General features: G+C 42.1%; 1 protein-coding gene across 13 annotated transcripts in view; it reads right to left on the reverse strand.

Annotated features, from left to right (window-relative positions):
* Window positions 1-23,973, reverse strand: part of CADPS (calcium dependent secretion activator) — a 483,238-nt gene that overhangs the window by 172,843 nt on the left and 286,422 nt on the right. For all 13 annotated transcript variants that reach the window (XM_050781204.1, XM_050781210.1, XM_050781212.1 and 10 more), the window contains exons 7-9: window positions 22,067-22,178; window positions 14,560-14,699; window positions 1,280-1,346 (exon numbers count right to left, since the gene is read on the reverse strand). In XM_050781204.1, the coding sequence (XP_050637161.1) occupies window positions 1,280-1,346; window positions 14,560-14,699; window positions 22,067-22,178 (319 nt within the window). The remainder of the gene's footprint in view (window positions 1-1,279; window positions 1,347-14,559; window positions 14,700-22,066; window positions 22,179-23,973) is intronic.

Here is a 23,973-nt window from a genome sequence, read left to right on the forward strand (position 1 = left end):
GATTGACAGTTGAGTTGGTGGCCTAGGAGAGGAAGACCCACATCCAGTGTAGATGGACACCATCCAATCAGCTGCCAGTGCAGCTAGAACAAAACAGGCGGAAGGAGGTGGGATAAGTTTGTTTGCTGAGTCTTCAGGCTTTCATCTTTCTTCCCTGCTACATGGTTCCTTCTGTTCCTAATGCCCTTGGGCATCAGACTCCAGGTGCTCTTTGGCCTTTATACACTGGGACTTGTACCAGTGGCTTGCTGGGGGCTCTTGGGCCTTTGGCCTCAGACTGAAGGCTGTACTGTTGGCTTCCTTTGTTTTGAGGTTTTCAGACTCAGAATAAGCCACTACCAACTTCTTTCTTCCCCCGTTTGCAGACAGCCTATTGTGTGGCTTGGCCTTGTAATCATGTGAGCCAGTTCTCCCTAATAAATGCCTTTTCTTATATACATACATCCTATTGGTTCTCTCCCTCTGGAGAAGCCTAACACAACTTGGATTTCTGGAACTATGCTGGCCCTGTTCTTAACATGGATGGGTAATTCAGACTTTTTCACAATTCTATGAGTTAACTCCAAAGCCTTCCATATATTCATTTTTTAAACCTTAATTAGCTTGAGTCTATTTCTGCTGTTTGCATATGTAGAACTCTAACAGATTCCTTTCTGGGAGCTAAATACCAGACCTTAGTTCTTCTCTATGTCCTCTCAATGTGCTCCACACAAAGTAGGTGCTGAATAAATATTGGCCAGTTAATAGTCTGAGGAAATGTACTGCAAGCTAAAATAGCTTCAATTGCTTAGCCATGCATTATTTTAATTATTATTATTTTTTTTGGAGACGGAGTTTTGCTCTTGTTGCCCAGGCTGGAGTGCAATGGCACAGTCTCAGCTCACTGCAACCTCCACCTCCCCGGTTCAAGTGATTCTCCTGCCTCAGCCTCCTTAGTAGCTGGGATTACAAGCATGCACCACCACGCCCGGCTAACTTTTTGTACTATTACTAGAGACAGGGTTTCACCATGTTGGTAAGGCTAGTCTTGAACTCCTTTTAAAGTGATATAAAAATAGAGAATAGAGCACAAGGGAGACCTTTGGGTACTGGAAATGTTCCGTATCCTCCTCTGAATGGTGGTTACATGGATATATGTAAAAATTCATTGTGCTAAATGCATGAGCTCTGTGTATTTTATTAAAGTTATACTCAGTTAAAAAGCATTCATTCATTCTAGCAAATCTTTAATACTGATGTCTCTTAAGACTGATATTATTAGAGTTGAAGAGTTAGTTACCTGCACCAATACAAAAAACCTTTTCTTCCATCTCTTCCAGACATTCTTACCGATGGCCCATAAATACCTAAGGGAAAGGAGAAAGACCAGAGCTGCATTAATGCATGAGTGAGTGAATTGTTGAACACACTTTGCCATGAGGCTTGGTACATATAAACAAGGAAATGCACATGGCTTAGGAACAGGGCACAGATTTTGGAGCCTGTGGTTGAGCATAAGCAACAGCAAGCACTGTTCACTTCCACTTACAGGAGGAATTGAGGCCTATCGTGAGACTTAGACTCCTTGACTGATTCCAGAAAGCATCTTGGAAAATGTTATGCTGCAACTTAATTTGTGTACGCGCTAAAAGTCTTTTAGGTAGGGGAACTCCTGAAAGACACTGCACACAAAAGAAAAAAGAGGGTGCTAAATCTCACAACTCTTTTGCCTCTTGTCAAGTTTCATTCAGGAAAACCTTCCCTTGTTTTCTTTTGCTGTATTGCAGGTGTATTACAGGGAGAAATGCGGGTACATTACAGGGAGGAAGTTCCAAGTCAACACAGGAAGTGCTCCCCACTTCCTTCCTCCTTCTCCAAAAGCTCTTCGGTTGAAAGAAATTAATTTTTTATACAGGAAAATAAAATAAAAAGGAGGGTTGAGAACTACAGAGGCAGAGCTCAAAGCTATCTGGATATGTTAAGATAAGTATTACTGCTTTTTTTTTTTTTTTGAGACGGAGTTTCACTCTTGTTGCCCAGGCTGTAGTGCAATCGTGTGATCTCAGCTCACCACAACCTCCTCCTCCTGGGTTCAAGTGATTTTCCTGCCTCAGCCTCCCAAGTAGCTGGGATTACAGGGATGCGCCACCATGCCTGGATAATTTTGTATTTTTAGTAGAGATGGGGTTTCACCATTTTGGTCAGGCTGGTCTCAAACTCCTGACCTCAGTTGATCCATCCGCCTCAGTCTCCCAAAGTGCTGGGATTACAGGCGTGAGCCACCGCGCCTGGCCTAAGATCAATATTACTAATCAATTCATGTATTATCCTATCTGCTTTGTGGATTGTTACACATTGAACTGGCACCAATCTAGGAATCGAGGCTGGCATTTTTCAGGCTCTATCCAACTAAGAAAGGAGAGATCTGGTCATACTGAAATACATTCAAATACTAACTGAGTTCTAAAACTGGCTTTACCTGTTTACTGTCATCAATACCCACTGGAAAACTTCCAAATCCTCACCTCACCTCAAATCAGACAGAATATCTGCTTTGGAACATAATGAAGAATTCACCTAATTAAAACTTTTCCTGCCTGACAAATTTTGGGGGCCCTTAAGAGTGGCTGGCAGCCAAAATCTACTCAGACCTTCAAGCCAGAAACCCAGGAGTCATCCTGGGTCCTTCTGTTTCCTCATCCTTATTCCTCAATAGCCAAGTGCAGTTGAGTTTTTACCTCCTGGGGAGTTCCTCACGGCTCCGTCTTCCCTCTTCCCACTTCCACTATTTCAGTCCCCACCCACATTTTTTGCTTCCATGGACAATTATAGAGGAACCTCTTAATTGGTTTCAGGGACACGAGAATGATTTTTATCCTATTCCTGGAAATGAGACAGAGCTTACCACCTGCAAATCTTATCATGCCTTTTCCATGCTAAAATTCCTTCAGTGCCTACCCTCTTCCCCTGCCATTTATATGAAAAGTGCCTCAAATTTTGGCCTCTTACATTTCATTTTCATGATTGGTCCCACATCTGTTCACCTATTCTATTGATTTACTTGATATTTTTCTTTAAATTAACTTACTTAACATGAATACATTTATTTTGAAAAGGAAACTATATTATAGGCTTGATATACTAATTATACATTATGTAGCACACATTAAAATACATAAATGATTACACTTGTCCCTCAGCACCTACAGGGAATTGGTTCCAGGACCCCTGCAGACACCAAAATCCACAGACGCTCAAGTCCCTTACATAAAATGGTATAGTATTTGCATATAAACTAAGCACATCCTTTTTAAAAAAATTTTTGGCCGGGCGCGGTGGCTCACGCTTGTAATCCCAGCACTTTGGGAGGCCGAGGCGGGGGGATCACGAGGTCAGGAGATCGAGACCATCCTGGCTAACACAGTGAAACCCCATCTCTACTAAAAAAAAAATACAAAAGTTAGCCGGGCGTGGTGGCAGGCGCCTGTAGTCCCAGTTACTCGGGAGGCTGAGGCAGAAGAATGGCGTGAGCCCGGGAGGCGAAGCTTGCAGTGAGCGGAGATCGCGCCATTGCACTCCAGCCTGGGCGACAGAGCCAGACTCTGTCGCAAAGAAAAAAAAAATTTTTTTTCTTTTTTTGAGATGGAGTCGCACTCTGTCACCCAGGCTGGAGTGCAATGGCATGATTTCCTCACTGCAACCTCCACCTCCTGGGTTCAAGTAATTATCCTGCCTCAGCCTCCTGAGTAGCTGGGATTACAGATGTGTACCACCATGCCTGGCTAATTTTTGTATTTTTAGTAGAGACGAGGTTTCACCATGTTGACCAGGCTGGTCTCGAACTCTTGACCTCAGTTGATCTGCCTGCCTTGGCCTCCCAAAGTGCTGGGATTACAGGTGTGAGACACCTCGCCTGGCCCCTCCCATATATATTAAATCATCTCTAGAGTACCTATAATACGTTGTACAATGTAAATACTATGTAAATGGTTGTTATACTGTATTATTTTTAATTCACATTATTTTTTATTATGGTATTTTTATTTTTCATTGTTTTTCCCCCCCAAATATTTCCCATCCATGGTTGGTTGATTTCTCAGATGTAGAACCTGTGGATAAGGAAGGCCAATTATATCTGATCCATGCTCGTCTGTATATCATTAAAACAATCTAGTGTACTATCAGTGGCATGAATGCACTTGGGAAAACCTTAGCCTATAGGGACAAAGTCCAGCATCTTGACCTAGCCTAAAAAACTTTTCATTTTCCATCTCTGCTTACACCTTTGACTTGGTTCCCGCACATTGTATTATCTACATTGTGTATCTGTAATTCCTGACCACACCATAAAAATTCACACCTCTGTAACTTGGTACAACCTATGCTGCCTGGGATGCCTTCTCCCTGTTCCTCATGGGAAAACTCATATTCTCCCTCACTTTAAACCTTTACTTTGATGTCATCATCTCCTAGGCCTTGTAGATAATTCTGCTGTTACAATTATCACACAGCTTTAATTTATTTGTGGTTATATTTATTGTTACTATTGAACTGTGAGTTTCTGGAGGGAAGGAACTCTGATCCTGCTTTCTAAATACCTAGCACAGAACCATGTTCTTCTTTCTGAATTCTTATCAGTTCCTGATATATGGTAACTGGTCAATAGACGTTTGTTATAGTTCAGTTGGTTTTAAGCGCCATGCTCTTGAGAGATCAGAGCGATCTTTCTAAAGATTTCTGATGAGATTTTAAAACACTGCATACAAAACATGTAATCCATTGCCAAGTTCTTCAAGCTTGCCTTCCCAAATGTACCCCATATCATTCCATCCCTATTGCAACTACCCAGTCAAGTCACCATCAACACCACCTAGACCATGACAGGAGTCTGATAACGGATTTTCCTACTTTCCTTCTTGTGTCTATTCTCCATTCATCCTGCAGTAGCTAGACTGACCTCTTAAATGGGTAAATCAGATCGCCAGTATGCTTATTCTAAATATGAATGGGAAACTATGGAAGGGTTTTAAAAGGTGGGGAGGGGGGATACAATCATATTTCTATTTAAGAAGATCTCACTGGCTGCTAGATAGAGAATACACTGTAGGAGGAAGGGGGTGGCAAGAGAGAAAGCAAAGAGATCAGTGAAGAGCTGGTCACAGGGGCTCAGGCAAGAGAGGTGATGGCTGGACCAAAGCTGAGGCAGGGAGCATTGACCAGATGACTGATAAGTTTATCAGCCCTGTGCTGCGGCTGAGGCCGGCGCAAACAGCTCTGGGGTTACATAGATCATCCAGCTGTCCTGGTCAGTGCTTAAAATAATATATTAATGTATTCATGGAATAAATGGACATAAGAGGGAGGTTCAGCCAGGGCTAAGGAGAGAGATTATTGGCTTGTAACAGTTAAGAGTATAATCTTCCAGTTCTAGTTCTACCAGTTACTGTGAGATGTTGGTCAAGATGCTTAACCTCTTGGTGCTCCGTAAGACAGGTCAGTAATGGTTCCTCACTAATAGGGCTGTTGTGAGGATTAAATGAGACAGTGCTTGTGAAGTATAAGCATGAGGCACGTCAGGAAGTAGATGCACTATAAATGTCAGCTTTATTACAAAATCTCTCTATGGGCAGAGGAAAATGTATCATTTTAGCAGCAAACAATAAGTTAAATATGTGAAAGGAAATCTTGGACTTAGGTACATAGGGAAGTAGATGATGTAAAAAATCAAATTCAGGAAGTGGGCAAGAAATTTTGTAGTTTTTTTAGTAATGACTAGCAAGATTGTAACAGCCTCACACTTTTCTGGAATTATATCTGGCAGCTACTAACGCTTTGCCTTTACTTTGCATCCATAGAAAGAGATTTGCAACAGTGAATACAGCTACAACATCTATTGTGTATATAATCATAATACATGAGAATAAAAGTAGAAGAAGAAGTTCATAGAACCTATACAGTGTAATTCATATTGAATCGTTAACTACTTCATAATAAAAACAATAACTACTACTTAGTGAAGTGTTACAAGTTTTCTGTGCTGTGCCAGGCACTTTATGGGAATTTATTACACTCATCTGGAGGAGTTAAGAGCTTAAATGTGGAGATACGTTACCCAGATTCATGTGCAATCTTGGGCAAATAAATTACTAGAGTTATCTCTACTTTGGTTTTCTCATCTATACAATGGGGATAATAATAATGGTACCTACCTCAAGGGTGTGAGGATTAAAGTAGAAACATAAAGTGCTTAGAACAATAGCTAGGTTAAAGTAAATACTTACTATTAGCTTTATCATTATATACTATTATTCCTGTTTTACGGTTGAGGGAGCTGAGGCTAAGAAAGTTTAAGTAACTTTCCCAGGTTCCACAGCGGATGAAGGACACAGTCAGAAATTAAACTCAGAACAGTCTGACTCTAAAGCACCCTCTTCTTCACACTCTTCCTCCTCCTTTCTAGATGACAAACTTTGGTTTCTTTTTTTGAAGTAAGAACATGAGTCACGATTCTAATTGAACAGAGGGGATTTCTGGTTAAAGGCTTCTGAATGGGAAAGCTGGTGGGATCAGAGAAAAGGCAACAATTTTCCTTCGGAAAGTCTGCTTGAGGGAGGGGCTTTCCCTCTGAGGTTTTCCTCAGAATTTATTGCTAATTTGGCACATACCAGAAGGTGTCAAAACCAAGAAAAACTGAGGGCTGAGATGTACTGTTTCTGTCTAGTCAGCTCCGGCTCTGCATTTTCTTGGGTGGAAACATGCTCATTAAATGGGATGCACAGTACCTGGAGCAGATGGAAGTTCTGTTATTGCAGACATACAGGTGGCTTCCCTCCTAGCTCCTCACACTACAGGCAGATCTATTTGTGTGGGCATTAGTGGCCCTGAATCTCTGTCTTCAGGCTGTCCGGATATGTGGAAATCTGGATTTACCAATAGATAAAGCAGCATTCTAATGTACTGAGAGGCAGTTTAGACCAGTGGTTAGATCTCAGACTAAAGGAGAAACACCTAAGTGGCAATTTTGGCTCTGTCGTTAACTTTCCTTTGGCTTAGCTGCCCTGTGCCTCAGTTTCCTTAGCTGTAAAATGGGGATAACATAATAGTTACTTTATAGAGTTCTTGTGAGAACTCATGGGGGTGATATGTGTCAAGCACTGAGCATGCTCACTGGCACGTGGTAAGGACTGGATAAGTATTATCGTTGTTGTTATGTGTGCTACTATTTGTAGTAGTAAAAACAGCAGTCCTCACAGTGGCTCACACCTGTACTCCTAGCACTTTGGGAGGCTGAGGTGGACAGATCAGTTGAGGTTAGGAGATTGAGACCAGCCTGGTCAACATGGTGAAACCCCATCTCTACTGAAAAAAAAAAAATTAGCTGGGCATGGTAGTATGCATCTGTAGTCCTGGCTACTCAGGAGGCTGAGGTATGAGTATCAGTTGAACCTGGAAGCAGAGGTTGCAGTGAGCTGAGATCATGCCACTGCACTTCAGCCTGGGTGACAGAGCAAGACTGTCTCAAAAAAAAAAAAAAAAAAAAAAAAAAAAAAAGAAAAAAAAAAGCAGTCCTAGTAGAAAGAGTAAATAATTACCAACTTTGTAAAGGGTTTCTCTTTGGATTCTTTATTTGAACTCACATTCAACTTTTGGGTGCACATCTGTTGAGAAGGAAAGTGAGGTACACATGTCTGGGTTTGGAGCTTCAGGCCATATTTTGTATCATGATTTGAATGTATCCTCTCTTATGACATTTTTGTAAAATTCTTGCTACTGGGTCACTGACATTCATGTTATTCACTGGGGACATTTTAGTTATATGAGAGGCCAGAGAGAGCAACCTACAAAGGATTAAAAATATAAGAGGAAGATTCATCTGTGTTCAACTTAAGTTCCAGGAATCCCCCAAAATTGCTGAATCATGGAAGACCACCGTGGCCTGAGTGTCCCTCTGCTCTGGGACTACTTGGCAGGGTAGCACCCATGGCAATGCTTGCAACTTTTCATTTGAATAAAAAAAGGGACAGTCTTCTCTCATATGATATTTGTGAATTTAATGTGAATTAGTAACATAGCTCTCTTTATTAAATATCTACTCTTGCGGCCGGGCGCGGTGGCTCACGCCTGTAATCCCAGCACTTTGGGAGGCCGAGGCGGGTGGATCATGAGGCCAGGAGATCGAGACCATCCTGGCTAACACGGTGAAACCCCGTCTCTACTACAAAATACAAAACATTTGCCGGGCGCGGTGGCGGGCGCCTGTAGTCCCAGCTACTCGGGAGGCTGAGGCAGGAGAATGGCGTGAACCCGGGAGGCGGAGCTTGCAGTGAGCCGAGATCGCGCCACTGCACTCCAGAATGGGCGACAGAGCCAGACTCCGTCTCAAAAAAAAAAAATATCTACTCTTGCAACTGTCAAGTATACAATATATTGTTATGAATCATAGTCATCATATTGTACAATAGGTCTCTTGAACTTATTCCTCCTTGTCAGAAATTCTTCATAAGAATTTCTTATAAGAATAGAAGTCACAGTGAGACAAGAACCATGATTCCTACAGGGATGCTTTTGTCCTCTTCTTGGGTGTGAAGGAGCGTATGCAGAGCAGGGAGACTCCAGGTACCTCAGCTATCTTACAGCAGCCCAGCAAGAAGAAGCATGGGCTGGGGAAAAGTACAAAGAATAGATAAAAGCAAATAACAATGATGATTACAACCAACACCACTAACAACAATAACTTTTCTATAGCTGTAGCTGTTACCATGTATCAGACCTTGTTCTAAATACTGTATATGTATTAGCTCATTTAGTCCTCACAACAACCCTACAAGACAAACACTGTTGTTATTTCTGTTTTATGTTGAGCAAAATGTAGTCCAGAGGGGTTAAGAAACTTGCCTACAGCTAGTAAGTGGTTGTGGCAAGAATTTCATTCCAGGCAATTTGACCTAATTGGCATTTAGGGATAATAAAGAAGACAAAGTAGAATCACAAAGATATTCAGCTAATTCCAAAGAAGGCAGAAAAATAGGAAAAAGGGAACAAAGATCAGATAGGACAAACAGAAAATAAAAAGCGAGGATGACAAATAACAAAATAAGTTTAAATCTATCAATAATAACATTAAATGTAATTAGGCTAAATATCTCAACTAAAAGGCAGAGATCTTCAAATCTGAGTTAAAAACTTAGACCGCATTCTATGCTGCCTATAAAAAATGCACTTTATAAAAGACACAAATAGGTTAAAAATAAAAAGATAGAAAAAAAAGATTTACCATGCTAACACTTTTTTTATTAAAAAAACTGGAGCGGCTATATCACTGTCATACAAAGTAAATTGCAGGAAAAGAATATTGCTGGGGATCAAGAAGATTATTTCATAATGATAAAGGAGTAAGTCAATCAAGAAGACATAGCAATCTTAAATGTTTATGCAGCTAACAACAAAGCTGCAAAATATATGAAGCAAAACCAGACATAACTACAAGGAGAAACAAATTTAAAATTGTAGTAAGAGATTGAGAGCTTCCTCTAAATGAATGACAGAAAATCAGTAAGGATATAGATTATTTGAACAACACTATAAACTGACTTGATCTAATTGACATTTATAGATAAGAAGTCAACAAGGGAGATAAAATGAAACACTGAAGATATTTAATTAGTCTAGTCCAGTACCCTGGTTTTAGAGTCTGTGCCAGAAAGAGTGGTGTCTTGGAGACCTATGAGGAGGAGAGAAGTGTGATGATTTTGAAGAACAAGAGGTCTAGAACAGTAGCACAGCTACAGAAATGGAAGGGGAAAAGAGATTTTAAGAGGATAGCCGAGTGTTACAAACTGTATTCCTTTTGAAGTTTTTAAAAAAATACAAGCATAATCAGAACTGCTGCAAATTACTCCTGGTTGGTGGACTGTGATTCATTGAATGAATTAAATGTGGAGCCATGAGGAGCTCTCTATTTTAGTCAAGCTTCAGGTCCTCAGTTAAGGTTGGATTGAAAGCAATAACTGTGGACCCAGCTCTAATGCTTGCTCTGACTTGGGCAAGACTTTTAACGACTTTAAGCTCCAATTTCTCTAAGTGTAAATGGGGGTTCATTTATTCACTTATTCATCTAAACAATAAATAATTCACTGGACTTTTGCTACATGTCAGTCTCTGTATGAAGGTCCTGTGAAAAAAGGGGACAAATTTCCCTTCTGACAAGGAACTCATAGTCTAGTGGGAAAGACAGACAACGAACTAACAAATAAAGAAGTATATGATATAAATGATAACAGCTCTGGTGAAAACAAAACAGAGTAAGAGAGAGAGGGAGGACACAGGTGGGCCAGTAAGGCTTTTTGATAAGGTATAGAAATGTTGGAGATCTGGGTGAAAGAGAAGGGAAACAGCCGGGGCAAGGGCCTTCAGATGGGGGTGTACTTTGTGCCTGGGAGGAAGAGCAAGGAGGCCAATGTGGCTGGAACAGTGATCAAGACCAGGTAGGCAGGGTCTCGTAGTCATGGTAACAACATTGGCTTTTACTCTGAATGAGATGGGGAATCACTGGAGGTTTTCCTGCATTCGAGTGGCAGGATCCGACTTGCGTTTTTTAAATAAAATTCCCTTGCTTCATGGTAGGAAATAGAATACTGGGAGGCAGGGGCAGAAGCAGGGAACTGCTTATGAGGCAGGAGCAGCAAGTGAAGGGAAGCAGCAATGGAGGCTTGGAGGCCAATGGTGATATGGAGGCAGGGGTGAAGGGTTGAATTCTAGATTTATCTTGAAGACAGAGGGAAAAGAATTTGATGATGGCCAGGTTTGGTGGCTCATGCCTGTAATCCCAGCCCTTTGAGAGGCTGAGGGGGGAGGATTGCTTAAGGCTAAGAGTTTGAGAACCGCCAAGGCAATATAGTGAGATCCCATCTCTCTCTCTCTCTCTATATATATATTTTTTGTAAATCTTAGCTGGGCGTGGTAGTACATGGCTATAGTCCCAGCTACTTGGGAGGCTGAGGTGGGAGGACTGCTTGAGCCCAGGAGGTCAAGGCTGCAGTAAGCTAGGATTGCACCTTTGCAGTCCAGTCTGGGTGACAGAGCAAGACCCTGTCTCAAAAAGAAATACAAAAATTGATGGTGGATGAGGAAGAAAAATGTCAATGATCACTTCAAGGTTTTTGGTCTGGGTATCTGGGTGAAGGGGGGTTCATTTATTAAGATGGGAGAATGATAATACCTACTCCTTGTGAGGCAGTTTCAGTGATAAAATAAGAGAATGGATGTGAACGTACTTCCTGAACTTGAAAACACCATACAGATAAAAAAGATGAAAATTAGAAAGGCACCTAGGAGTTGCTGATTCTCAAATATGCCCAGATACTGACATTTTGAGATCCAGAAGCAGTGTTGATTTTTCCCATTGACACATTTCTATTCAATAAAGTTATTCTGAATGGCCCAGTGGCTCATTCAAAGAACCACAGTGCACACCAATATTCATAATTCCCAGTGATGCTTATGTTCCTTTTATGTTTACAAAAACCTTAATGTGGAAACAATTTATAACCTCAGCTATGCTTCTTAAAAATTCCTTTTTCGGCTGGTCATGGTGGCTCATGCCTGTAATCCCAGAACTTTGGGAAGCCAAGGCAGCAGATTGTTTGAGTCCAGGAGTTTGAGATCAGCCTGGCAAAACCTCATCTCTACCAAAAAATACAAAAATTAGCTGGGTGTGGTGGTGCACACCTGTGGTCCAGCTACTTGGGAGGCAGAGGTGGGAGGATGGCTTGAGCCTGGGAGGCAAAGGCTGCAGTGAGCAGAGATCAGGCTGCTGCACTCCCGCCTGGGTGACAGAGCCACATCCTGTCTCAAATTTTTTTTTTTTCCTTTTTCTCTTCCATTTTCTAAGCTGTGACATTGCTCTCATATTTCTATCCTCCTTTACACAACTGGGCTCAGTAAAACTATTTTAAGTTTAAATGGAAAAAATATTGTAGTCCATAAACATTTTTATTTTCCCTGAATAGTACCTTAGGCAACTACAGTTGCTCACCCCTGATTTAGGCCACATTGGGTCTGATGGTGTTATTAAGGCATCCACTGTTCACTTTTCAGAGCTATTTTAAGCTCTCTTGGTGTATTTCCTGGCAGGGGTAATTTTAAAATGGAAGTCTAGCAATATGAAATAGCTATGAAACCTGTCAGAAGTGAGCTACGTATTTCTTCTGTCATCTGTAGGGTCAAAGTAGCCTGAAATATGTCAATAATTTTACAAACAAATCAACACAAAAATTCCCCAATCCAAATCAGTTAGTTCAGTTTCCAGCAGAGTGAATGAAGAAAATGTGGGAAATGGAAATTCATCCAATAGAGAAAATAATACCTGTGTCAAGTGGTTGTTGTGGAGAATAAGTGACAGAATAAACTTCCTAGTACAGTGTTTCAAAGGGGACTTGAATGTGGGTTGAGGCACTGATCATCTTTTTAAAGGAAGTTGAAAAAAAAGCAGTTTAGAGGACAGATACGTTCATTCATATTCTGTTCTCTATTTTCTCTCTTTGATCTGCCCTATCCCCTTTGTCTCTCTCTCTCTCTCTCTTTCTATGCCTGTTCTGCTCACTCATGTGCTGGTTCCTTTAGCAAATATTTACGGAGTATTTATGAGGCAGGATTTTGCTAAAGATGCAGATCTTTTCTTGTGTACTACAGAAACCTAACTGAATTATCAACCCCTTTGTCTTGAAAGTAGGATGTTCATCACAGGGGGAAGACATTAGGAAGAAATTCCATGAATATTGTCAGAATATATACCAGGAGCATGATAAGAAGGAAAAACGGTAGACCTCAGCAATGTTTCACGGCATTCTAATTTAATTGAAGAAAATCTGGTTGTACTTTATCCTGGACACTTGACAAAGGACTGAGTGTATACTTAGGGCCCTGCATACGCTCCTATGGCGTTTTCACACCCCAGACAGAAGAGCTTTGCCCTAATCCCATCTCAGGCTTGGAATAATTTGGCCTCAAGACAATGCAAAGCAAATTCTCTAAATCCAAACCAAACCTGGCGTTGAGTCACTGGTCTCCAGATCACAGGTGACCTTTGCTTCCTCTGGAACCCTTCATACCTGAACCTCTCTGGTGCCCTGACTGGTAGGTCTTTGTTTTTCTCTGGAACCTTGGGCTTTTTTCGCTTCCTAGAACTCCGAGGCACCGTGGCTAGGCTCCTGTTTTTACTCTCTGACTGCATGCTGCTGTGGTCTGCTCATCTACTGGGAAGTTCAATTCCTGTCCTGGACTTCATGTGAGCTTCTGTTTAATCTTGTCTTAATCATGGCTAGGCCCTGAAATTGGGTTTCCGAATTCCCCAAACCTCTAGTACATCTAACCAACCCTCTTTTTTTTTTTTTTTTTTTGAGATGGAGTCTCACTCTGTTGCCCAGACTGGAGTGCAATGGAACAATCTTGGCTCACAGCAACCTCCGCCTCCCGAGTTCAAGCGATTCTCCCGCCTCAGCCTCTTGAATAGCTAGGATTACAGGCGCCCGCCACCATGCTTAGCTAATTTTTTTTTGTATTTTTAGTAGAGATGGAGTTTTATCGTGTTGGTCAGGCTGGTCTCAAATCCTGACCTCAGGTGATCCTCCTGCCTTGGCCTCCCAAAGTGCTGGGATTAGAGGCGTAAGACACCGTGCCCAGCTGTAACCCTCATTTTTAACGGCACTTTTAACACTTTGAGCCTTATCATCAATATATATACACCCAAAAAAGAATTAATGAGACTTCTCTAGGGCCCAGAGGGGCTGAGCAGAATGATAGCCAGTTGGCAGTGTACCTGCAGAATACCTGCCGAACACTCCATTCCCTTCTACCAGTTAAACTCTCCCTTTTCAGAGTTACACAGTTATCATGTTTTCTGAGATAATGAGATCCATGTGATTTAGTTTAATAGGTCATGGCTCACCATATACTCAGTCATCAACAAACATTTTCTAGAAATATCACTGGTTTTATTTGTAAAAAAAAAAAAATATGGCATCTTACCTATTCTTTTTACTTCACTTGAAATTAATTGGTCATTTTTCTCAAACCTTAAGAAAATGAAGATGATCACAGATTTTCTATTTTTCCTCATTCATTTAAATGCTGCACTAAATACTAAAATACATTAAATGTGAATTGGTTGAAGGTGGCCTGTCCCTGCTGCTCACACCTTGAAGATGTGGTTGCTGATTGAGGTGTGAGTGAGCCATATGTAGAGTCTGAATGATCTGGATGCCTCTGACAAGGTACACAGAGCCTACAGGACCTCCCCAAACTAGAATCACCTAGCATGCTGCTTAGACAGTTTTGAATTGTCCTAGAAACGCTATTAGAGAAAGAGAAGGACATTTTTCTATCTTGACAGCAAAAATGCAAATACAGTCCTCCTAAGAATTGAGGGAGATTACAGTAAATATCAAAGTAAAATATTTTAATATGGATCCTTTATATTTCCTTCTACATAGTTCTCTGAAGATCTTGTGTTTGCTTCTGTTTTTGTTTTGAGAAATGAACAGACGTGTGTCCAAAACTGCTAGTTGGGGAAGAAACACTTACCCAGAATGCTTCATGTTTTGAGGCTTATCCATTCGGACAGCAAGTTTGATTTTCAGATCTTGGTCAGGGCAGTTTTTGGAGACTGCCATTTTGTGCCACTCTGACTGTTTGGGGCTGTTCGGGGTGGGATGGAGAATAACCTGTAGGGGAAAAAGGACAAGCAGCTAGGAAAGAGAAGCACCATTATGTTTTTATAGATGAGAAACTTTGATTCTGAGTAGTGGAGTGACTTGAACAGTTCTCACTGTGGAGCAGCCATGCCTGGGGACAGAAACACATTCTTTTGCTCCTTCCTTCTCTTCCTGGCAAATTTTATAAAAAGTAAAGTTTTCTGTAATTCTGTAATGATCATTCTGTCATGAAAATCATGATTTCTGTGATTCTGCTTTGACTTTTCTAATGTTCAGACATACTAAACAAACCCAGAATGGAGAACATTGTCCACACATTATTCTCTACATCTTTGTATAAGAAGATGGATGCATAAAAAGAAGAAATATGCTTATATATGAGAGAGTCCTTTTTCTCCATTCTTTAGGATTTCTTTCACTTTTCAAGAGGAGAAATTCTTCAAGGCCCCCAGGGGAAAATGGAAGGAACCTTATTTGATGGATGAGAAATGTGGGATTCAGGGAAGGAAAGGGACTTGCTTGGAGTCACACATTTCAACCTGATTTCACCTGGTCTGGAAATCTTATCACACAACACCCAACTTTGCCCAGGCATGGATGAAAGCACACATGACTGGAGGAAGGATGAGCTCTTAGGAAATGCCTTTCACCAGTGTGCTTCAGAGATGGCAGTTTAATTTGGGTCTTCTGCATCCATTCTTATTGTCTGGAATTCTGAGAGTGAAACAGGAAGTGAGTAACTCACTAAATCCACTTTTTCGCTTTGTGATCACAGAGTTCTCAGGAGCCACAAGGGATCTGGGGAACATGCATTTAGGGAGGAATGGAATATTTGGAAAATCCCTGAAACTAAGGGAACAAGAACTAAATATAGGCACGACAAAAGCTGGGCTTGCTAAGATTTGCTTCTGTGATGGCAGCATGCCCTGGTTTGTGGCACGTTGCTTTGGCTGTTTTCAAAGTATTTATTTTCTCCAGGTGCAGGGACGGCGGGCCCCTTTCCTGGGCTTCTTTCACCTCTGGAGGTAGCCGTGAGGGGCTCACGGTCTCATGGGGGGACACTCTGGCCTTCTAGATGCTGTATCAGCTTCACTAGTCATGCAAGCTTGGCCCATGCTTGAAGGGTAGACACGTATGGCTTCCTGTGTGATTGTGGAATAAGACTGCTGAGAGGAGGAGGAGGAGGCCATGGCAGAGAAAAAAAAAAAAATCAGCCCACTTAGCTGTGCTTCATTTATGCTGATTTCTTAGCCCTTCTCTTTCTGGGCCTGACCCTTTTTCTTCATTAAATTCCCTATCTCCGATGAAATATATATTCTTGCTAACCACAAATTTCAAGTCTTCCCAATGTCTTATGACATGATTGAAATACAGAAAAGCCTGATTTTTCAGAACAGAGGCTGTCAATGTTTTATGATCATGCACTATTTTAGTATAATGTTTTTGAGCAATTAGCCTAGTATCTATATGCTAACATTTTATGTTACATAAGTTTACTTTGTATTAATATATTACCTTATTGCATATGTCATAAAATATACACAAATCAAAGACGGGCTAAAGATTTAAAAACCCATATTTTGGAATAACTTGCGAATTGTGGTGGTTGTGGTATTATTAGCTATATTTAAGGTACCACATAACATTTAGGGCAAGGTACATTGTTGATGACATTGGTTATAAATCCATAGTTCGAATAGTCTTCTAAATAATTTCATCATGTCTTGACTGACATCTTGTCCCATCTGATTACATTGGCATTGTTTTCATCTCATGATATGAGTGACAGAATGTTTGCTAGTAGGTCAGGTGTTGGCCCCACCATTTTCTTGTTTGCCAGGCTTGCATTGCTAGTACTACCTCCAAATCAGAGCTTTTGTGCAGTTATCTTCTGAGGCCGCTTGTTTATTTTGTAAGGGTTCATTCAGTTCCAGTTCCAGCATAAAATGTATAAATTCACTTAACTGGCACCAGAGAACTGCAACATGTCATAGGACAGATGCTGGGAGGAAATGAGTGAGGTAGGGCACTGCTGGGTCGTGGAGACCTCTCGTTTTTCTCCAGGAACTGCCTGTTCTTACATGTCACCCTGTATCACGTGCCACATCCCGAGGCCCGACACTTTGAGGCAGCTGCTGATCTCAGTGAAGCTGACCCTCCATCCTGAGGTGGTCTGGCCTAAGAGAGGTAGTGGTGAGATGTGCTGGGAAGTCAGGAAGGGAGGTGCTGGTAAGAGACACCCCATCCAGGGCCAGAACAGCAGTAAGTAAGAAAGGCCCTGGGCTTCTGTCTGCTCCTGCCTGTTTGGCAAAATCACAGAGGGAGCAGTGCTCTGGGCACCCGGAGCTCATTAACAGGCCTTTCGCCATATGGATTCTGGGCGTGCTTCCCACTGGCAATATGGTGTCCATTCGTGATGCAATGGCCGCAGCTCATTACCGGCTGTGCCACAAAGACTTCTTTCCATGTGCAATTGCTTGCTGGGGAGACCTCTTTTCCAGGGTGGATGGAGAGATGAAGTGACCACAGCTCTCTTCTGTCTTTGCCCCCACCCTGGATGCCCCTGACAGGCTGATGACTCATTTGTATGTGTCAGTGATGCTGAATTATGAGGGTCCTTCTGGGTGCACCTGAGTCCCAAGCAGACCAGACACCTCATCTGGACATTCCAGGCTGCTAATCAAGTACTTTGTCAGTTCAGCCGCGGACCATGTGTGCTGTGCTTTGATGTGGGGATGCTGATGTGGCCGCCACGACCCACCCCCTGCAGTAGCTGCACTCCAGCCAGCCGTGGCTTCTTCTAGTTGCCTGGGCACACAGGCAGGGCCTGCTGGGGGACTGCTTTACCTTCAGCCTTTACCTGACGGATCCCCTCCTCGACTTAGCTTATATCTCTCTCGGTACCTCTTGCATACCCCAGGAAGGAATCCCTGCCCCTCAGTCTGGATGACTGGATTCTGCCTTCTTGCTAAGTGCTTCATTTCCAGTTGTTTATTTTTTTTTCTTTTTGGCCTAACAGAACACTTCCCATGTTGCACTATAATTTCTGGTTTTATGTCTGTGTCCCTTAAGCTTCGTGAGGTTAAGGGTTTTTACCTATCATTATTCCTATTTGCTCTGTGCATAGCACAAATGATTGGACACAGCAGGCCTACAGTCCTATAATATTGCAGGGTTGGGAAGGATGCAAGAAAACAGGCACTCTCTTCCGCCTTTTGTGGAAGGATCAATTGGTGCATGCACTTTAGGGGACAATTTGGCGGCAAATTTCAGTCAGCAAAATATATTTTGAAAACTTATTCTATAGATATCCACACATATACAAAGAAATAAATTCAAGGCTAGTCACTGAAGCATTGTTTACATAGCCAAAGATGAAATAATCTAAAAAATCATCAACAGAGGATTTGTTAAATAAAATGTATCTACATAGTGGAATATAATGCAGTTATGTAAAAAGGAGACAGGTCAGTCTAGGGTCATATGAAAACTACTCACCAAATATAATGATTTCAGGGACCATGTAGAGAAGCGTGGATATAGAAACTTGCAATTGTGCTTTTTTAAAAAGAGGGGGAATATATGCTTACATATGCTATGTTTGTACATGCAGAGACTATTTGGGGAAGGATAACCATAAGTTGAAAAGAAATTTTTTTTTTTTTTTCCCTGGGAAGGGATGCTAGGGTGAGATAGAAGAGATAATCACTTTTCACTATATATCAATTTTAACTTGTTTTCACAATGTACCTGAATTTTTTTTAAATTAAAAAGGTTATTAAAAACAAAACACACACTAAAGAAACAAACCCAAAAGTGGTTGAATGAATACATGTAACACCAGGATTCTAAACATGGATCTGCTAAATGTGGGAAGAATTAGAGCATAGAAGCACTCTCTCGTGAGGTCCAAGTGTGACTTCACTGCACTCTTGGGTCACCCAGCTGCTGCCCATGAAGATGCTGCCAGCAGAGGGTATCCAGCCAGCACAAGGGCCAGGCAGGCCAGCTCCACTGCAACTGGCAGAAAGTTTCTTTGGCACAAAGGAGGAGTAAACTAGCATCTGGGGGAATGTATGAGGGGCCTGAAGAAGAGAACGAATCATTATGAAATTAGTGTGTGTGTGGCTGTGGCAAGCCCATGACCTTCACCACAGCAGAGCCCAGGGTTTTCTTTTTGTGTAGGGACAACATAGTGTAGTGCAAATAACCCTGGAGGTGAGGCAACATTTCTGAAGGAACTGGACCCTCTGGGCCTCAGCGTGCTCTTCTGTACAAAAGAAGTGATGACTGTGGCTGCCTCAGCAGGGTTGTCTGGAGACAGCACTGAGGGGCTGTGCACAAAGTCTTTGGGATAGTGGCCTGGCCCATGCATGGGCCCCTGACTGGCTGGATGGCCCTGGAGAAGTCTCCTGCCTTCCATGGGAGCAAGTTTTCTCATCTATAAAACAAAGGATTTCAGTATGCCACTGGCCTTAACTTTTCTGAGTAGAAATGGCTTTGAGAAGTCGGTGAATGCTTCGGTAGCCAGTCCAGAAAAATGCATATAGGCCCAGGCACAAACACATTTGTAAACTATTTCCAGGCTGGGTGTGGTAGCTCATGTCTGTAATCCTAGCATTTTGGGAGGCCGAGGTGGGCGGATCACTTGAGGTCAGCAGTTCCAGACCAGCCTGGCCAACATGATGAAACCCTATCTCTACTAAAAATTCAAAAATTAGCCAGGTGTGGTGGTACGCGCCTATAATCCCAGTTACTTGGGAGGCTGAGGCATAAGAATCACTTGAACCTGGGAGGTAGAGGTTGCAGCGAGCCAAGATCATGCCACTGTACTCCAGCTTGGGCAACAGAGAGAGACTCCAGCAAAAACAAAAACAGAAACAAAAATAAAAACAAAAAAACAAAAAACAAACAAACAAAAAAACAAAAAAACCCCCAAAACATCCAGGGCATTCTGGATCCTGGGTCTTCGGAGGCTCATTGTGGACCCAGGTTGAACTTCCTGGGCTGGTCAGTTACACTTGTTCCTTCTAACACTAATATTCAGGGTCTTTGAGACTCATGATTCTTAACATCTGCCTTCTTGGAAAAGGAGAAATTTGAAGAAAAATGAAAGGCAGGATAATTCCTCCACTCTCTGTGTGTCTGTCTTTCCCTATGGACAGAAATGAGTATCTATCGTTTCTCAAAGAAAACAACCAAACCTTTTCTTTCATCATCTCCTCCTCCCACTTTTCTGGGTAGGGACACTGTTTTTTGCTTTTGCTGTTAGCTTTATTTACTTTTCATTTTACCTCTATCTGTGGTCTATGCTGTAGTAATATGACTCCAGGTTGATTCTATAGATGAAAGCCAGATTGGAAAAATGGGTGAAAGAAAGGAAGAAAAAAAGGAAGCACAGGAAATGAATTATTGCTGGCATTGTTAGGCGTGTGTGCCTGTGTGCTTGTCAGGGGTGGTCTCTCATTATGCTCTAGATGTTATATCAGAGGCTCAGAGAGATTGTCTGGGCTGAGATCACTTAGCTTTCAGGAGTGATTATGCATTAAACCAGAATGAAATAAAATTTATATTTATTTATTTAATAATTATTATTATTTTTTGAGATGGAGTTTCACTCCTGTTGCCCAGGCTGGAGTGCAATGGTGCGATCTCGGCTCACTGCAACCTCTGCCTCCCGAGTTCAAGTGATTCTCCTGCCTCAGCCTCCTGAGTAGCTAGGATTACAGGTACCTGCCACTATGCCTGGCTAATTTTTTTGGTATTTTTAGTAGAGATGGGGTTTCGCCATGTTGGCCAGGCTGGTCTCGAACTCCTGACCTCAGGTGATCCGCCCACCTCGGCCTCCCAAAATGCTGGGATTACAGGTGTGAGCCACTGCGCCCGGCCGAAATAAAATTTATTGAAAGTCTATGTGCTGGGCTCTGGGTATAAGGTAGTAAACAAAATAGTTTAGGTTTCTATCTCCATGGAGGCTTTACAGTCCAGTGGGGCAGACAGAAGCCTGAATGTCTGTCAGTTCTGTTCCTTTCTGTCATTGGTGGTCACTTCAGTAGTGCATGTGAACAGGGAGCTGAGATAGCAAATGAAGGGGACTGAGCTGTCAGGAAAGGACTCTCCAAGGAGGTGGCATTTATGCAAAGAAGGCATTTATGCTTTTTGAAGGTTGGAAGATGGGGAGATGACAAGAGATAGAGAGAAAGTCCCCCGAGGAGGGAGAGAATTTGGTTTATATGAGGGATTGAAATTTGGCCAATGATGCTGGGGTATAGTAGGCAGGGAGGAATGTGGCAGCAGATGGGGGTGAAGAGGTGAGCAGAAGCCAAATTAAATGAGTTCGGATTTTACCATAAGCAGGTGGGGCAGGTTATTGGCAAAATCAACTTGTGAAAATATTACTGGCTTCTTGGGGCAGAGTCAATGGTTCAGATGCAAACAGAAATTTCACTATTATCTCAGTGGTTCTCAAAGTGGTTGGTACCACCTCTCAGGGGTGTCTCAGAAATTTTAATGATGTTTTGATTGACAAAACAATGGGTGCCAGTCCCTGTTGGCAGTGAGTGGGTGGGTCCAGGGATGCTAAACATCCTGCAAGGAATGAGATGACGCTCCCTAGTGAGGCATCTTCCTGCATCCCATCTGACTTTTGAATATTCCCATGGGATATTAGTGGAGGTGAAAAAATCTGTTTATAATGAACTACATGGAGATCCTAACTCTTGTCTTACATTTCACATCAAAGTCTTTTTGGCACACTTCTAAGGAAATCAAGGACACTTTACTAAGTATTGCTTAACATTTCAGTAAATCAGTTTACTGATGCTCAGGCTTAGGAGTCACCAGTACAGCACATCTCCACACCTCACAGTCGGTTTTGTAGCTGTCACCCTCACAGTGACTCTTCACACGGGAACAAGCAGAGCATTCCTCTATTAGATCTTTGAGTATTTACATTTTGAAGGTTTTTACTATTAATTTACTTCCTTTTGCTTCTCTCTTATGTCATTGTGTTGACTTTAACATTGTCAGGTGGGTAGGCAGTTACATCATCTAAGAATTCCACTTTAAGACAGTAAAAGACATTACAAATCTTAACTCTAAAGGATGTTTGGGTCTGATAGTATTGAGAACTCCTGCTCTATCTCCTGTAGGGCACACTCTTGTTATCCCAGCTTTGTAGAAGAGAACCTGAGGCTCAGAGTGGTTGAGGAACTTGTTCAAGGTCACCCAGCTAATGTAGAGTGGAGTCCAGGATTTAAAGTTCAAAACTGAGCCTCTCAGCACTTGGCAATGCTGCCTCTTGGTGACCTGTGCACTGGAGACCTAGCTGGGGAAATCCTCTCTCTGGAGTCCCCCTCGTGATGGGAAGCACTTACCCGCCCGAGCTCCTTGTCCTCCAAGGCCAGGACGCCTGTGCTCTCTGTGAACAGCTTCACCTTCACAGCTGGCAGTGCATGGGTTGTGGAGAAGTCACCCTGGGTGCCCCAGCTGCAGACAGAATCAAAGAGGTCATTGTAGACATATCTGCCTTGACGAGTCTAAACTATTCCACTGTTTCCAGGTCAGGTGAATGCAGGGTTAACCCAAGGCAGCATTAGCTGTCACATCCTTCTCTCCTCCCCTTCAAAGCTGCCAGAGTAACAAAAGTGTTAATTAACTTGTTAGGCAAATGCAAGACAGATGCTCAGAAAGTTGCCATGGTCTTCACAGAGCACTATAAGGAATGACTTGAAATTAGCATAAACTCAAGTTGGTGAGAACTTGTTCCCATGCATTTGCTGTATCTACAAACTATTCCAGGGAAATCACTAACATTTCATTGCATCCTTTGACTTCCTCATTCGTGAAAACTGCAGTTGTAGATTTTGGGATGGGGCTTCAGTTGGTTCAAGCCAACACCTGACTTTCAAATGAGACTTCAGCAGTAGTGGTGGGGAGGTGGGGAGCCCCATTTTCACTGGCATTCAAAGATGAATTGAATAAGGAGATTATGGAGCGCCACCCTGTTACGGTCAAAGAGGGATTGAAGGGAGAAGGATGACGATGTGGGAATGCCATTCCCTGCTCATAGTTTGTGGATATCTGAGTCTCAGTTTTCCCCATATGGGAGGCTGGCTTACCCAGAATCTGGGTAGAGCACCAGGTGTGGCTCACATGAGCCACAAATGCAGCCTCTTCATTCACTCATTATTATTTTTACAGAGAATTAATCTCTCTCCATTCTGTGCCTGCAAGCAGTGTGATCTTCCAGAAGTGTTAACTGGATTGCATTGAGCCCCAGGTCCATGGCACCTGTTCCATTACTGTTCCTACCTATGGACTGTCACTCATCTGCTCCAATTTCACAAGCCTCCTGACTCTGCCATCTCAGGCCTGTTACATGTATGGTTCCTCTGTTGGCAACGTTTCTCCCCACCCCACCCATTCACTGGGCTACCTCTTTGGGGCTCAGCTTAAAACCACTGTCCCTTGATCTCCCAATTTAAACTGGGTTCTGGTATTAGCCTCTCTTTAGCATACTACTTAATTTTGCATCCTAGCAATCACTGGATTTATAATTATTGATTTGTGTCGCTATTTTATAGCAGAATCCCCTAATATTCTGTAAACTCCATGAGCACAGCGACTGTGTTTTTATGTTTCATACCCAGAACTTAGCACAGTGCTGGACATATAGAAGGAACTTAACAAATATTTGCTGAATAAATGAAAGATGCCAAATATAATGTCTTTTACAGAACTAGAAAACAGCATAGGTACTTATCATTTACAGAAGTTTTTCATTTTACTTTATACAATGACTAACGTCTATACTTTAAAATGCTCATTAGAATTTTTAATGATTCTATATTACATTTTCTCTATGTACCATAATTTATTTAGCCATTCTTCTATTATTGAAATAGAATCGAACATTAATTTTGTTTTGTTTTGTTTTTTGAGATGGGGGTCTGGCTTTGTTGTCCAAGCTAGTCTTGAACTCCCGGGCTCAAGCGAGCCATCCACCTCAGTCTCCTGAGTAGCTAGGAGTTAGATATTAATTTTTTATTTCATCTCTGTTTCCTCAGGATAGAGACCTAGCTGGGAGATCATTTCTTCTTTCATCAACAAAAATTCAGAGATCTTACACTGTTGCAGGAGCTGTGCTCATCAATGCACACTTTCAAGGCTTGAGATGCCTATTCCCAGAATGCTTTTCACAAAGGCAGTGACTCTCCTGCCACCATATGGGAATGAAAGTGCAAATCACAGGGCTTCCTTCTTGCCTGTTCTGAGTGTCATT

The sequence above is a fragment of the Macaca thibetana genome, chromosome 2, assembly GCF_024542745.1.
Source record: "Macaca thibetana thibetana isolate TM-01 chromosome 2, ASM2454274v1, whole genome shotgun sequence".
NCBI classification, from domain to species: domain Eukaryota; kingdom Metazoa; phylum Chordata; class Mammalia; order Primates; family Cercopithecidae; genus Macaca; species Macaca thibetana.